Raw genomic sequence first — 17,931 nt, 5'->3', positions numbered from 1 at the left:
TTGCTTTGCAAAATGAACTGATGCACTCGCCTATACTGTATGTCTACAACCGCAGCACAGTCCCATAAATCAGAATAGGACAAAACTGCAATACCAGACACGGCCCATGCACAACGGGGGCATCGTCTTCAGAACATCCACAGCCCTGTGTCTCCAATCTCATCCATCCATCTTTATGAGCACTTACAGAACTTCTCAGTGTGTTTGAGCAATCTGAAGATCTTCAGAATAAATCATAAAAAGATGGGAAAAGAAAAAGGTTTTATTACTGTTAATAGTAAATAACATCTAGATAAAAAAACAAAGCAAAGCCATATACAAACAAGTCCTTCATTGGCTTTCCAGGATTAAAAAAAAAAAAAAAAAAAAAAAGGGGGTCTCCTTCTCTCCAGAATCAGCGCCACTATGGTTTATGGGCTGTGAGGAGGCAGAGCTGTAATACCAGACACAGCCCATAGACAGGAGTGGCGCTGTTTCTCAAAGAAAGCAAACTACTTTTTTACATTATATATATATATATATATATATATATATATATATATATATATATATATATATATATATATATATATATATATATATATTCCTGGACAACACCTTTTTAAATAACACACTCAAAAATGTACTCTTAGATGTAGTATAGAATTGTATTTACAAAGGAACTTTAACCCTTTCAATGATATTCCAAGAAAAATAAGCTGACACAAGTTCGTCTTGCGCTTCATGGCTCAGTTAGACATGCAGGGTTACGGCACACGCAGATCACGTGGGGCCATGTTTTGTGTTGGCCTGCAAGCCTTTTGTCCTGATAGCACTGCACTCTATAAAGTGTCCCCCCAACCCATGAAAAAACAACAATTCCCATCATGCATGATAGGAGTTGTAATTTTCATTGAACAGGAGAGCCACAGATTGGGCAACATTGCAAGCTCAACGCTCCTTATATCTGCAAGAACAGCCCAATTTATCTTCATTTAACTCAACCCTTGACAATTATGCACTACTTAGGGTGCTTCCACACTGCGTTTAATTACATGTTCGTGGGTCCCGGCATGGGTTAAATCCCAACCCCCCCACAAAACGGGATTTGGGTGTATGTGCCTACAGGCTATAGACCATAATGGTGCCGACAGAGCGAATGTGCGCTCTGTAGTGCATCATTTTTGGCGGTAACGCGTACTGGAGGCGGACACTCAGGCACAGTGTACTACGTCTGGGTGTCCTATACGCCCGAAAATGATGCACGGCAGAACGCACAGTCGCTCTGTCGGCACCATTATAGCCTATGGCCTCGTCGGCGCATACGCTCAAATCTCATTTTGCGGGGGGGGGTTCAGATGAAACTCCTGACGGACCCCATGAATGTGTAACTAAATGCAAATGTGAAAACATCTGTTTAATGAGTGGTTTGTGGTTTTAGGCGGCCATATGCCTTTGATGGTCATCAGTCAGCTGACGATTCCCCCTACCCATGCACGCTCAGGCAAGTGTGCATGCATTCACATTGGGGACAGGGTTATACACCGATGTCAGATACCACTGACTGCAGCTCATCTCCAGTGGGAATAAAAGAAGGATTGGGCATGTTGAAAGCCCAACATGCCCAATTAAACATGAGCAAAAAGATTCAGACTACCCTGGCCTGGAGTCCAGTCCTACATGACAGTGTTCACTTCAATTCTCTGCCCTATATCCAGGGCACCTCTGCCGTTTACAAGGCCTCCATGATGCGAGAACAAATGACTAAGTCTCACGTTATGGGGGCCTAGTAAGCAGCAGGAGCACCCTGGTTGCCAGACATAAGACACTGCCCTGGTCTGCCGGCCACAAAAAACCAAACTGGACCAGGATAGCCCTTGATCTTTTTGCTCATCACTATGGCCGCCCTGCTAACCTCATTATCTGCAGTTAGCTGCTAATTAGTAGCTCAATCAGACATTCATACCATGTGTATGGCCACCATTACTGTCCTATTATAATCTGTGTGCAGCAATGATTGCAGAGAGAACGTGTATAACATATAACAGTCATAGCCAGAGTCAGATGAGACCGAGTATTAACCCCCTGCATATTGCAAAATGATAACAGTATGAGTATTATTGCTGCACCCCTCCCCCGCAGCTATCGTCTCTTGCCCTCGCTCTTGGACTGACTATGCCGTGTGCTCTTGCTTGAAGACTGCGATCCCTTTTTATCTTTTCTGGAGTCGTCGCTCCTCTTATAGGGGTGTGCGCTGTGCTTTTCTGAATGCCTCCTTTCCCTGCTGTGGTCCCCGGTCTCCTCTTCATCCTGCATTCTCCTGCTGTGCTTCTCCCTATCGGGGGGCAGAGTGTTTTTAATGGTATTGATCAGAAATCGCTTGTTGGTGCTGGCGAGGGGACATTTCATCCTGCAACAGAATATACAGAGCGGCTGCAGTCAATCAGCGTGTCATGTGCGCCACCTAGTGTCCGAAGTAAGAACAGCGCAAGGAAAGCAAAAAAAATCCGTAGGAACCTCCTTAGATTGATTACACATATGCAAAAACACTTATTAAGAATGGCTTTTTATGCTTCTCTGGAAATTTCTGCCACCTGTAAATCACAGTGGCCTTGCAAATGTTGATCTTGTTCTATTCAGACCTATTGACCAAGATCTGCGGAGACACAGCCTGTCCCTGCTGTATATGTAGACAAGTGGTATTTATATGTAACTAGTTGTTAAAGAGATGGTGTTCATGACTTAGAACTTCTGAGCTTCATATGTTTATGGTATGTATACAGGGACAAGGGCAAGGATACAATGCAGAATTGCAAAAATCCATGGAGTTAGATGGGGAAAGTCAGAATCCAAAATAGACCCCATTTGTCCCAATTTATACTCTTTACAAACACATATATACTCACCTTCCCTTGTCTGGTACCCACCATGCCGGTCTCCTGTGATGACGTTTTGTCCTATGTGACCGCTGCAGGTGTCATCACAGGGGGCTGCGCTGTACAAAGGCCGACAGAGGAACAGGCTAATATTACCTGGGGACTTACGTGTAGCTTTGTGAGTTTTTTTGTGTGCATGCCAGCCAAAACCTCGTGATGGTGACATACTAAAAATGTATTATCCATTCATAGGGCAAGAACCATACTGTTCCTGGCGCAGCTCCGGTCGTCTTCTGCAGGTTGTGACCTGCTGGATCGCTCCAGTGTTTGCTGGGTGGTCCGGAAGTCACAGCTCAATGTAAGTCTATGAGATCCAGAACAAGGCAAGAATGAGACCAGAAGGAGGATCTCATAGACTTACACTGAGAGCTTGTGACCGTTACCTCTCACTTCCACGCAGTCAGAAGTCACGGTCACAAGATGGCAGTGCGGGACAGAAGTGGCACTGGGAAGAGCTGAAGACGGCAGCTGGAGAGTATAAGACTAGGGTCAGGGAACTTACGTTAGTCACTCCAGCGCTGAAATAAAGAAAAAAAAAACGCTGGAGTAAAATAGTAAAAACAATACAATTTACTTTCTTAGAAGGGGTTGGCTCACTATATCTTCAGTATAGAAGACGCTGGGGGTTCAAAAGCTGGGACCCCCACCAATGCTAAGAACAGGACTCTGGAGTTACCCTGCTGAATAGAGTGATGGTCACGCGAGCGCTGCACCCCTCCTGTTATTGTCTATTGGACTGATGGAGATAGCTAAGCTAACAAGCTTGGTAAGTTCTGCTGCCAATTAGCATATCGGTGGTGCACAGATGACCCCAGAGCACCATTTTGAGGATTAGTGGGGGGTCTTTGTGATAGGACCCCCAGCAATAAGACACTCATCACCTATCTAATGAAAAGGGGCTGTATACCAGGCCAGACCCACAGAAGATACCATAAGAAAAAGCAGGTGCTCCTCCGACAGCTGTGTATAATTCTGAACCCAAATTGGTGGTGTTGTTACAGAGTCCGCCCTGTATGCCAACTGATCGTCCTGATTAACCACGGACCCGGCAATATATCACGAGACGGGCAGACACTCAATATGAAGGCCGCATGGTGATTGGGAATATGTGGGGGATAGAGAAGTGGAAACCCCTAAATATCACTGTTCTGGCGATATACTCCTCTTACATATAACATGTTACAAAATTCGCCTGCAAATAAAATATGACCATGGCATAATACAACATACCAGCCCATTGGCCCCATAGTCTCGGCTCGATCCTTTCCCCTTTTGGCTTCTTTGAGAAGCTCTTCTACTGCTTTCCTGCAACAACAACAAAAAATTATATATTTATTGTAATATATACAGTACAGACCAAAAGTTTGGACATACCTTCTCATTTAAAGATTTTTCTGTATTTTCATGACTATGAAAATTGTACATTCACACTGAAGGCATCAAAACTATGAATTAACATATGTGGAATTATATACTTAACAAAAAAGTGTGAAACAACTGAAAATATGTCTTATATTCTAGGTTCTTCAAAGTAGCCACCTTTTGCTTTGATGACTGCTTTGCACACTCTTGGCATTCTCTTGATGAGCTTCAAGAGGTAGTCACCGGAAATGGTTTTCACTTCACAGGTGTGCCCTGTCAGGTTTAAAAAGTGGGATTTCTTGCCTTATAAATGGGGTTGGGACCATCAGTTGTGTTGTGCAGAAGTCTGGTGGATACACAGCTGATAGTCCTACTGAATAGACTGTTAGAATTTGTATTATGGCAAGAAAAAAGCAGCTAAGTAAACAAAAACGAGTGGCCATCATTACTTTAAGAAATGAAGGTCAGTCAGTCTGAAAAATTGGGAAAACTTTGAAAGTGTCCCCAAGTGCAGTTGCAAAAACCATCAAGCGCTACAAAGAAACTGGCTCACATGAGGACCGCCCCAGGAAGGGAAGACCAAGAGTCACCTCTGCTTCTGAGGATAAGTTTATCCGAGTCACCAGCCTCAGAAATCGCAGATTAACAGCAGCTCAGATTAGAGACCAGGTCAATGCCACACAGAGTTCTAGCAGCAGACACATCTCTACAACAACTGTTAAGAGGAGACTTTGTGCAGCAGGCCTTCATGGTAAAATAGCTGCTAGGAAACCACTGCTAAGGACAGGCAACAAGCAGAAGAGACTTGTTTGGGCTAAAGAACACAAGGAATGGACATTAGACCAGTGGAAATCTGTGCTTTGGTCTGATGAGTCCAAATTTGAGATCTTTGGTTCCAACCACCGTGTCTTTGTGCGACGCAGAAAAGGTGAACGGATGGACTCTACATGCCTGGTTCCCACCGTGAAGCATGGAGGAGGAGGTGTGATGGTGTGGGGGTGCTTTGCTGGTGACACTGTTGGGGATTTATTCAAAATTGAAGGCATACTGAACCAGCATGGCTACCACAGCATCTTGCAGTGGCATGCTATTCCATCCAGTTTGCGTTTAGTTGGACCATCATTTATTTTTCAACAGGACAATGACCCCAAACACACCTCCAGGCTGTGTAAGGGCTATTTGATCAAGAGGGAGAGTGATGGGGTGCTACGCCAGAAGACCTGGCCTCCACAGTCACCAGACCTGAACCCAATCGAGATGGTTTGGGGTGAGCTGGACCACAGAGTGAAGGCAAAAGGGCCAACAAGTGCTAAGCATCTCTGGGAACTCCTTCAAGATTGTTGGAAGACCATTTCCGGTGACTACCTCTTGAAGCTCATCAAGAGAATGCCAAGAGTGTGCAAAGCAGTCATCAAAGCAAAAGGTGGCTACTTTGAAGAACCTAGAATATAAGACATATTTTCAGTTGTTTCACACTTTTTTGTTAAGTATATAATTCCACATGTGTTAATTCATAGTTTTGATGCCTTCAGTGTGAATGTCCAATTTTCATAGTCAAGAAAATAAAGAAAAATCTTTAAATGAGAAGGTGTGTCCAAACTTTTGGTCTGTACTGTATAACAATTGTAATCAGATAAACGGGCATAAAATGTTGTACCAGATAGTGAGACGCTGTACAAAGCTGCTGCAGACAGAACAGAGGAGACGGCGGTGATCATTGTGTCTTATCAGCTCGGGCTGCAGTCACAGTGGACAGAAGGGCCCAGACATCCTGATTATGACTTCTAGACACAAGAGAACATTGCTGACAACCACAAGTCTGTGCATAAAGGGCACCAGACTGAGCGGCTGCTCATCCTACTCCCTCCATCTCACATCACAAGTTCTCTGACATTTAATGGGGTATTCCCATCTCCAAGATCCTATCCCAGTATGTAGTAAGTGTAATAATAATAATAATATTAGCAAATACTTCCAATTATAAATGTCGTATAATTTTTCTGATTCGCTTTCCTCATGTGCAAGGCATTGTAGAACCTTAGGTATCCATGGTTACGACCACTACTAACTAGCTAACTGTCGTAACCATGGATACCTAAGGTCCTGCGATGCCTGCACATGAGGAAAGAGACAGAACGAATCAGAAAAACTAACTGAATTTCTAATTGGAGGTATTTGCTAATATTATTATTATTACAACTATTACATATTGGGATAGGATCTTGGACATGGGATTACCCCTTTAAAGACGACTCATGACCAGATCAAATGTGTTCAGTTTCCGCTATTTTATTTCTGTTGCTCCTCCGTGTCCTGTGTTTTTTTTTCTTTTTTAAATCCGCCATATGGTTGCAGAGATATGATTATTTTATTTAATGCTAATTTTATGATCTTTACCAAGGGGGAAGTGCTCACAAGCTTCTCTGGAGGCATTTCTGTAGACTGCTCTGCATAATTACCCAGTAGCACTGTCCCCTTGTAAGGACCAAAAAATAAGCAGAAAATTAAAAAAAAAAGTCTGTATTTCAAACTACAGTATATACCGAATAAAATAGGAGCAGAAATTGTTCAATATTCATCGGGTGACAGGTCCTCTTTACAGGCAATGTGTTACTAGAGATGACCTATTGTTTAAGGCTGTGTGCCCACGTAGCGTTTTTCAAGCGTATATGCTGCGGAATTTCCGCAGCGTAAACGCTTGAAAAACGCATGTATATCCGCACCCCATGGTCCCCAATGGCATTCCGCAATGTCAATGCCCATGCTGCGGATTTTTCCGCAGCGTATATGCTGCGGTCAAAAATCCGCAGCATGTTCATTAATTTTGCGGAAGTGCAGCGGAATCAATGTGCGGATGGTACCCAAGTCTGGAGGAGAGGAGACTCTCATCCAGACCTGGGTACCAAAGAACCTGTAAAAAAAAGAATAAAATAAAGTTTATACTTATCTTCTGATGTTTTCCCTCCGTCGCGCTGTTGTCTGAAGGACCTGCCACGTCATTGAGTCATGTGACCCACCACATGACTCAATGACGTCACCGCAGGTCCTGCACACAACAGCGTGAGCCGCTCAAGCCTCCGGACGGGGCAGAGAATGCATCAGAAGGTGAGTATAAAGTTTATTTTTTTATTTTTTACCATTCTGAACAAGTTGTCAAGCACTTTTCCAAGTGATGCTTGGAGAAGTGCTTGATAACCCGCATGCGGAAATGCATGCAAAGACGCCTCACAAACGCTTCTACCTGGCGGGAAAACCGCATGTAATATCCGCATGCGATTTTCCCGCCAGGGAGAAGCGTAAAAAATATGCTTCAGGTCCGCAACGTGGGCACATAGCCTAAAGCAAATTTTCACGTGAAACAGTTTTTTTTTTAAGAATTTAGGGTAACTTTCTTTCTAAATAAGTAAAAAATCCTGAATTCTTGCTGTTTTCACTAAACCACTGAGCCTCATAATATACTGACGCTTCCTGTTGTGTCATCAGACGCAAGATCACAATTGCATGTAACAATTCTATATAAATAATACAGGATTTACCATTCACCATAGTTGATGTCACAGCTCACCCCCTCCCCTCCCCGCACAATGACCTATGCACTAATCAGAGAAATCATGCCCACAATAATGTTGCATAGAAGTCAATGAGTCATCCAGTTTATTGCTTCCCATAGGTGGTTGCTGTAAACTTGCAGCTCAAACAAGGAGAAAGCCTCACTCAAAACAAATTGCAACACCAAGAAGGAAAAGTTACGTAATAATGGAAATCACAGGATGGATATAGATACGATGAAAAAATGGGGAAAAAAATCTCCATGTGGTATTGAGTATGTGCACCACGTGCAGAAATCCCGGCACTTAAAGCCTTGGCTGCTATCAGTGAGGTTATTAATGGTTGTCTGAGGAATGTCCTGTCACACTAATGCACTTGGGCACAAAATCATCAAGATCCACTGCTGGCAGCTCCCCATGCAATTGCCGAACAATGACATCCCAGATGTGCAAGGAGGGAGACAAGTCTGGAGACGCTTCTGACCACGGTAGCGCATTTAGGTCACATAGGCTGCTCACAGTAGCACGAGCAACATGTGGCCTGGTGATGTGCTGTTGAAAAATGTCTCCTGGAAAACTTTTGAGAAATGGCCGTTACACTGGTTCCATCAATGAAACAATGTAACCCCGAGCTATTAGTATACCTGGAATCAGGGCTGTGGAGTCAGTGTCCATTTTGATGGCGTCGGAATAAAATGGACTGACTCAAGACTGCTAAAATATATAATACATTGGGCTCAGTAGTACAATGCAGGATGAGCTGTAAATGTTTCCATAAGAATTTTGGGAAAGTTATGAAATATCCTATAAATGTCTGTTCTGTTCCTGATCTAAGGATCTCGGCTTTTAGTAGAGATGAATCTGTGCTGCACTTTATGTACACGCTCAGTAGTGAGGCCGAGCTGTGGAGTCGGAGTCAGGGAAATTGAGGAGTCGGTGGTTTGGCTTACCAACTACACGGCCCTGATTTTCCGTCCTTTTATCGTTAGGTCTTATTCAGTCGTACATGTTCTATCTATATCCCATTTATGGATCTATTCAGATCTGTTTTTTGGGGGGGGACATTCGTATAAAAAAAAAAAAGATCACTGAGACATGTCCACTTTTGATCAGAGTGATCGATCATAACAACTCATACAGGGGTATGGGTCGGTGACAATCATGGACAGCACATGCACGGCATCAGTGTGTAATAGATGCGCTGATCATTTTTTAACTTTGCAGTGGTAAAAGCTTTTCAAATGAGAAAATCACTGGTAAAAACTCATGGACAAAACACAGATGTTTTGAGTCCATGTTTTTCACATACAGGAAAAAAAAGACATCAGAACGTGGCCTTTTTGGGAGAACACCTCCTGTTTACATCAGGGGAGCTGCTGCTAACCGAAGATACATTTTCTGCCTGCAAAAAAGGTGCAAACAATAAAAAAACACTTTATCATTTGATAACTGGGCATGTTTCTTTGACATCTTATAGTGTAAAATGGACTTAACTGTCTGTCTGCACTATAGGGGCGCACCTCAGCTAATAAATGAACTCCTATACTTGATCTCAGGGGTGGGTGCTACATAAATTACAGAAGATCTACTTATTTCTCAGACCAGTGTGGCTCCTCTGCTCAGCCCTGTGTCCCTGCCGGTCTCCTGACATAATGTAATGCGACTGCTGGCACAATTATATTCGAGCAGTAGGGCAGCGCTTCTTTCATTTGGATGTAATCTGTGCAGGCTGCAGTGGTCATGCCACATTGCTTATGTCAGGAGACCGACGGGGAGGGACACGGAGCTGGCAGCGGGCGAGCGGCACCAGTCAAAGTATCTTTTTATTTTTTTTTTAAATATATTTATGCAGCATCCTAGAGGGCATAGGACAACCCCTTTATGAATAAATCTAACCAAAGTTGTCACAGTTCCGGATCTAACAGCACAGGAGCATATCGGTGTCTGGCAGCATATGGGGCACCGTGACTATGGGGGTGCTGAGGCTGGCCACCCCTATGGCTACTAACTGTGGACACACCAGGCATCACAACCCTGCAGCTGGCACCTTTCTGGGACTCTGTGGCTTTCTATGGGCAAGATCCAGAATGCATCACTACTGTGAAGCCCATGTGCCCCATTCACACGTCCAGCTGCAATGGTGATAACATGCACACACTAAATACAAGATGTCCTGCAGGGGTCATACAGCAATGCCACAGCAGGGGCCCTACCGCTCCAGCTCTTCCTCCTTCATTGCGCCTCCACTCATAAGAGATTCCGGAACCACAACCGGAAGCTGCCAACCAAAGCTTCACCACGTAATGCCAACCATCATCAGCGACTTCCGACGCCGCGACGTAAGCACGCTGAGACGCTGCTGGAACGCTGCGCTGTGATGACGTCACACGTCAGCCTGGTCAGGTGATGTAGTTGTGAGCAGCTGAAGTTGTCACAAAGCAGCTAGTGGCCTGGGAATAGCAAGCAGCAGCCTGTCTGGTATCACTAATAATGGACGCCATGCCTTCATGCTGGCTATATGCTTCTGTGGGGTCTGGCTAGTGTCAGATTTTTTGTGACAAAGGGAAATTTAAAGGAGGTTTCCAGTTTTAGGAAAGTGCTCCCTCAACACTGTAAAATACCTAAAATAGTAACACTCGCAGAACCCCATCCTCCCCTCTAAGCTAGATCCATTTCCGCACCCAGCTTTTTTTTTGTGTATACAGAACTAGTGCCCCTTGTATACTGCCTTCAGAGCGCCCTCTCCTGCCAATTACTTTGCACTGTATCCCACACACTATCATTTATGAATTTAAAAAAATAATAACTTTCTAGGGCTGGACAATCCCTTTAACAAATCATCGTTATCAAAATATAATGCAACAGTCCCATGAAAGTGAACATAAGTATAAACTAATACATTTTTTGGGATCCAGTTTTGGGTTTTGCCAGCATCGCAGAATGTGGAACTTTTTTTGTAATGCTCTTACTGAAGATCACCTGAGGAATGTGAAGTGACCGCGGGCAAGGCCGCGCGTTGATATCCATGATCTGGCCCAGCAAGATCCCCACACACAGACTCTATCTTGATAACCGTATCTTTACTTGTATACATTTTTAACACAGCAGAACACAATAAATGACAACCGTAAATGTTCACAGCAATAACGTGTACTTATAAGCTGACCCTCACTGTCCCTACTCACACGTTACCAGTCTTTTACTCCAGAAGGATGTGTCCCCCGTCGCAGGCCTGTCTGTCTTTGCAGGAAGGCGTCCCAGCCGAAGAAAAAAAAAAACAGGAACAACAAATTTCGCTGAAAGGAAGGAATACTTCGGCCTCTCGCCAGAGGTCCCGCTTACAGTCTCTGATCCGGACAGCAGCTCTTGTGGATTCCCTTTTGTAGTCCACACTCCAGTAGCGGGGAGTGTAACAGCTGAATCCTTCAGCAGTGCGGAAGCTGGGGAAAGCGCTGAGGAAAAGATGTCAGATAACAGCAGCCACGTTGAGAGTATCCTCTAAGGCACACACGAGGACCTGCACACCGTCCTGGTTCTTTTCACAGACTCTCTCAGACTCTCCGCGTGCTTTTTCCTGCTTCTCACTCTGGTCACGTGACTCTCTAGGGCGGGACACAGGAGACTCAGTCTTTTTCTCTGTCATCACACCCTGCGCTGGTGCAACCTCTGGCCACAAGGTGGCAACACCATCCTGCATAATCATTTCTGTCACAGGCTTTATCTCAATTATCACAGAACAGCCAGAGCCTGCCAGCTCACTACAAATGTACCATGCGTTATGGCACACCATGGTTTTAAATCTTATTGAATCCAAAGGAATTCTTAGAATACACATGCTGAATGTGGCTGTACGCATGACACCAGGGGCGGCCAATGAGCAGATCACAATCTTTCCTGTGAGTGGCCAGTAGATTGCAGTGACCAACTTACTTTAGTTAAAGGGGTTTTCCAGGTTTTTCACGAAAGCCAGCAGTAACTCTATGTGACCAAATCGTCATGTGATCGCAGGTATGTGATATGCATACTCCCGGGCACATTCCAACTAGATGTGCTTGGCCTCGTTCAATACAAGTGAGTGAGGCCGCACACGTCTAGTTTGAATGTGTCCGGAAGTATGAATATTGCATACTTGTGGTCAATATTGCATACTTGTCGGTGTCAGCGCTGGCAGTTTTATTCCGCTCTGCATCATGTGTCTAGTTCAACGTGAAAAATTTGGTTAAAGTTCCTCTTTAAGGGCTCATACTCACCTGCCAGAAAGATGGACGAGTGCAATCTGATAAAAAATTGGACTGCACTCTGACTAATGTTAGTCAATGATTCAGTGCTCATCTGCAATTTTTTTCCCAGCTCGGATCGGATTGAGAAAAAAAATCGCAGCATTCTACGATTGTCCTCGTATATTGGACGAGACTCGCCAATGCAAGTTAATGGGTGCGATAAAACAATCGCGCAACACTCAGACCATGCGAGTGCCATCCGAATTTTACGCATCCATCTCACAGAAAACCCGACATTTCATCAGCTGTGTACAGTAAATTCACAGCGTGAAGCAACAGAATAGAATAGATATGTAGGTAGAAGAAAAAAATGTTGTGGGGTCCATAAGATGAGCCAAATCTGGCGTTAAGCCTCTGCTCTTCCCACTTGCCCTGGTGTGGTGGCAAGTGGGTTAGTAGTATTGGGGTTGATATCAGCTTTGTATTGGCAGCTGACATCAAGCCCAGGGGTTAGTATTGGAGAGGAGTCTATAAGACACCCCCATTACTAACCCCATAGTCAAATTGTAAATAATACACAACCAGAATAAAGTCCTTTATTTGAAATAATGACACAGACTTTATTTGAAATAAACACACTCCTCCTCTTTTCCCATTTATTTAGGATAAAGGTAAAATAATAAACAACCATATTCCTCACCTGTCCGACAAGAAGATAATCCATTTGTCCCTCTACAAGTCTAGCTCTGCTACATCTAGATGGCTGGCTGAATGGTCACATCATGCAACCATTCAGTCTGCCATCCAGCAGAGATGCTGAGCTGCTCATGCTAGAGCAGCTCAGTGACGAGAATAAAGTGAGCGGAGTTCATAGCCAATGACTTCTCTTCACCTCACTGACGTCAGCGTGAGCTGTCGGCTTTCCCTCAGCTGGTTAATAAAAATTATGGGGGGACCGCACTACATTTTTTCATTTATTTATTTCTTAAATACATGTACAATAAGATACACAGCACTGCACTGATTATATATCTCACTCAGATATTTCTTTTTTTCTTTCTTTCTTACTATCTATCTATGTATTGAAGAATATTTACTTTGAAAACTATCTTTAAATGACATGCAGAATTACTCTATGTAAAAGCTAATGTTAAAATCGCATTGCATACGGATTGCATTCGCATGTCATTCGGATGCTGGGTGAGAAAAATCGCATTGTACTCGCATGACACTTTCATGACACTTGTCCAACTTTTCAGGAACAACATCGGACAAATTTTATTTTTAACGGTGAGATTGGTATGAGCCCTAATAGGGCTTTAAAAGGTAATCTGTCTGTTCACGTAAGCCTCCCAAACCGCCACCATAGCGATTTGCAGCATTTAGGGTGCATTCATACATCCTCATTGTACAATCTGTGTTAGAGCCACAATACTCTGCACGACCACAGGTCTCCTGACCTGAACTAATAGTCCCATAATCATATATTAGGTCTCATTCACACTTCCATGTTTAAATACGGATGTGAAAATATGTAACTGGTGTCCTCAGTGTTTTGGATCAGTGTATGGTCCATGTATCTGTTTTTACCTTCAGGGTGTCATCAGTGTTTTTCACGGATGAATAAATAAATTACAAAGCTTCTCCCATTATTTCCAATGCTACATGCGGACAGCACAAAGACTACACACTGCTGCCATCCGTGTGCTGTACGTGTTTTTCACGGACCCATAGACTTGTATTATCTCTTTTCATCCATGGTACTGTAAAATAGCTGACAGGTTTCCTTGAGTTTTGCACAGACACATGGTCCGTGGAAAAAACACAGACATGTAAATCAGGGCTGTGGAGTCTGAGTCGGAGCCCATTTTGGTGGAGTCTTTATAAAATGGACCAACTCCGAATCCTAAAATATATAATAAATTGGGTACAGTCAGGGGTGGATTAAGAGTAGCAAGGGCCCCGGGCAGTTTAGAAGACGCGGGCACCCCCCCCCACACACACACACACCTGATGTATCACATGTCACATGATCCCCTGTGATAGATCATGTGATAGTTCACGTGAAATTAATTTGGCACAATATTAATTATAATAATTTTTTTTAGGCTGTGTGCCCACTATGCATTTTTTAAGCGTTTCCGCAGCGGCAATTCCGCTGCAGAAACGCTTAAAAAACGCTTGGTAGAAGGCCTGCCATGTTCCCCCAATGATAATCCGCATGTGCTGTGCACATGCTGCGGAAATTTCCGCTGCGGATTATCATTGCGGAAAAATCCGCAGCACTACCAATTATTTTGCGGAAGTGCAGCGTTTTCGCCGCCATTGACTTGCATTGGAACGCATGGAATCCGCATCACTGGATCTGTAGATGCGGATTCCGTGCGTTTCAGTGTGCGGATGGTACCCGGGTGTGGAGGACAGGAGACTCTCCTCCGGACCCGGGTACCATAGAACCTGTGAAAAAAGAATAAAATAAATATTATACTTACCTTCTGATGGCTCCCGGTGTCTTTATCCGATGCATCCTGGCTTTCCGGCATCTCGCGATGGTCTGAAAAGGACCTGACGTGACGTCATTTAGTCATGTGACGGGTCACGCGACCGCTGACGTCGGCAGGCCATCAGAAGGTAATTATATGTTTATTTTTTATTTTTTACCATTCTTTTAGGGTCACACTATATAAATCCATGCTGGTTGCATGAATTTATATAGTGTGACCAAGTTGTCAAGCACTTTCCAAGTGATGCTAAAATCGCTTGGAAAGCGCTTGTCAACCCGCATGCAGAAATGTATGTGAAGAACGCTTCACTTCCACTTGTCCCTGGCAGGAAAAACGCATGTAAAATCCGGAGCATTTCTGCATCGTGGGCACATAGCCTTACATTAATTGTATGACTCAATATTGAGCACAGGTAGCCATCTATACACAGCAGGAGGCCGCACGGCGCCATCTATACACCGCGGGAGGCCGCACGTAGCTATCTATACACGGCGGGAGGCCGCACAGCGCCATCTATACACAGCGGGAGGCCGCACGGCGCCATCTATGCACAGCGGGAGGCCGCACGGTGCCATCAATACACAGCAGGAGGCTGCACGTAGACATCTATAGACAGCAGGAGGCCGCACGTAGCCATCTATACACAGCAGGAGGCCACACGTAGCCATCTATACACAGCAGGATGCCGCACATAGCCATCTATACATAGCGGGAGGCCGCACGTAGCCATCTATACAGAGCGGGAGGCCGCACGGTGCCATCTACACACAGCAGGAGGCCACATGTAGCCATCTATACACAGCAGGAGGCCGCACGTAGCCATCTATATACAGCGGGAGGCCGCACGTAGCCATCTATACACAGTGGGAGGCCACACGTAGCCATCTATACACAGCGGAAGGCCGCACTGTGCTATCAATACACAGCAGGATGCCGCACGTAGCCATCTACACACAGCAGGAGGCCACATGTAGCCAACTATACACAGCAGGAGGCCGCACGTAGCCATCTATACACAGCGGGAGGCCGCACGGCGCCATCTATACACAGCGGGAGGCCACACGTAGCCATCAATACACAGCAGGATGCCGCACGTAGCCATTATACACAGCGGGAGGCCGCACGTAGACATCTATACACAGCGGGAGGCCGCACGGCGCCATCTACACACAGCAGGAGGCAACATGTAGCCATCTATACACAGCAGGAGGCCGCACGTAGCCATCTATACACAGCGGGAGGCCGCACGTAGCCATCTATACACAGCGGGAGGCCAAACGTAGCCATCTATACACAGCAGGAGGCCACACGGCGCCATCTATACACAGCAGGAGGCCACACGGCGCCATCTATACACAGCGGGGGTGTGCACCTAGCCATCTATACACAGCGGGGGGCCGCACGTAGCCTTCTATACACAGCGGGAGGCCGCACGTAGCCATCTATACACAGCAGGAGGCCGCACGGCACCATCTATACACAGCGGGAGGCTGCACGGCGCCCCCCCCCAGAGACAGCGGGAGGCCGCACGCAGTCACGCACACACAAACATATACAGACATATACATACACGCATAAACACATTTGAAACCCAAAAATACATATAAACAGACATCACACAATGATATCTGCTTGCACACACACTCACACACACTCTCACACACACACTCTCACACACACACTCACCATCCCCCGGCTCCAGTCCTCTTGCTCCTCTCCGATGCAGCAGTGCAGGCGGGGCGTGCACTGCGTGACGTCACAGCTAGGAGACATGGCCGCGCACGGGGCCCGTGTCTCCTAGCTGTGACGTGGCCGTGCCAGCACAGGGAAGTTAACAGCTGCAGTGCTGGCCCGGCCGAAGAAGAAGTAGCGGCCGTGCGCCGCTGCTGGGGGAGCGGTCCGGGGGCCCCCCCGCCACTGTCTGCCGGTATGTGCCGCGGCGCCGCACATATAATGAGGGCAATCTGGCCATAGACACCCCGGAGCCCCGGGCCCCCTGGGGGCCCGGGCCCCTGGGCGGTAGCCCAGATTGCCCTCATTATAATCCGCCTATGGGTACAGTAGTTCAATGCAGTTTGTGGGGAATATTTTTTTCATAAGAATTTGGGAAAGTTATGAAATGTCCTATTCCTGATCTAAGGATCTAGACTTTTAGCTGAGAAAAATGTCTCCTAGCTTAAATTCATCATGTAAACATGAGCAATGTATGAGGGAGACGGAGTTGGAGTCGGTGTCATGGAAATTGAGGAGTCGGACTCGGAGATTTGGCTTACCGGCTCCACAGCCCTGATAAATGGCACCATAGATTATAATGGGGATGTGTTGTATTGTTGAAAACAATGGATAGAACATGGATGTCTGAATGTAGTCTGTTTTGGTCAGGAGATCCATGGTTGGATCGGACATTGCGGCCATAACATGGAATGTAAAATACTGTTGTCTGATTGCATACTGAACCCTACCGATCATTTCCTTGATATCCCTTGTAATAGTTCTTATGTGCATTAAAACAACTTTTATTGCAGTTTTTGGTGTATGCAAATGACCTCGGACTGACCCGTTGGGTTGTCACTTCACACAGGGTAGTTCGGCCCATTGGAGTGATTGACCTCCTCCTCAATAGTCTCGTTGTGTCTGCGGCACTGGAAATCACCAAACTTATCTTACTTGAGTAAGCACAATGAAGCTAGAAGTGCTCTTCCCAGCATTATCAGTGCGCTGCGCATGCTCAGGAGCTCACGGTGTCCCCGATTACTACCACCTTAGTATGCATAACACTCATTACATGTTTTTAGTAAACTTCTGTAGTAGCAAGACATATATTGTGGTAAAATCAACTATAACTATTGTCGCAAAATTCACTCGTGTGGCAAGAACTGAAAATTCTCAGTACAAATTGTCTGACACTGCAGATTTTAATATTCACAAGCTGGGGATTCTCATCTGCATACAATTTGGTACAGAGTTTGCTGCTGTGGAATTTCTAATACAGAAAGCGTTTATGGGTCAGCTTCTTATGGACGTACTGTACCTTTAGGAGGTTTGCACCAAAAAAGCAGCAAAACCTGATACCTGCATATTTTGCTGGGTTTTTGCAGCGTTTTTGCACTACCCCTTGCTCTCTATGGATTAAAATCGCAGCAAAAACGCTGAAAGAAGTAACATGCTGCATTTTGCAAAAACGCAGCAGTTTGCCAAATCAGTCAGGAAAAAAAACAATGTTTGTGCATGAGATTTCTGAAATCTCATAGACTTTGCTGGTACTGTAAAACACAGCTTAAAATTTGTATAAAAAAAACGCAGCAAAAAAACGTAACGTGTGAACATAGCCTTAGGGCTCACTCACATGAGCTTATGTGGCACCCCAGGGGTCTGGTTTCCA

At 45.2% G+C, this 17,931-nt stretch overlaps 1 protein-coding gene across 1 annotated transcript; it reads right to left on the bottom strand.

Moving 5' to 3' along the window:
• Nucleotides 1-565: 565 nt before the first annotated feature.
• POLR1D (RNA polymerase I and III subunit D) lies at nucleotides 566-10,159 on the bottom strand. Its single transcript, XM_073662470.1, has 3 exons — nucleotides 10,039-10,159; nucleotides 4,146-4,220; nucleotides 566-2,389 (listed from the first exon to the last, which is right to left on the bottom strand). Exons 1-3 carry the CDS (start codon nucleotides 10,074-10,076, stop codon nucleotides 2,122-2,124), a joined length of 381 nt encoding a protein of 126 aa, XP_073518571.1. The 5' UTR covers nucleotides 10,077-10,159; the 3' UTR covers nucleotides 566-2,121.
• Between the last annotated feature and the right edge of the window lie 7,772 nt (nucleotides 10,160-17,931).

The sequence above is a fragment of the Phyllobates terribilis genome, unplaced genomic scaffold (assembly GCF_046119375.1).
Source record: "Phyllobates terribilis strain yellow unplaced genomic scaffold, ASM4611937v1 Scaffold_2__4_contigs__length_985480577, whole genome shotgun sequence".
NCBI lineage: Eukaryota > Metazoa > Chordata > Amphibia > Anura > Dendrobatidae > Phyllobates > Phyllobates terribilis.
The sequence above is the reverse complement of the archived record's forward strand: the minus strand, read 5'-3'. Positions and strand labels throughout refer to the sequence as shown.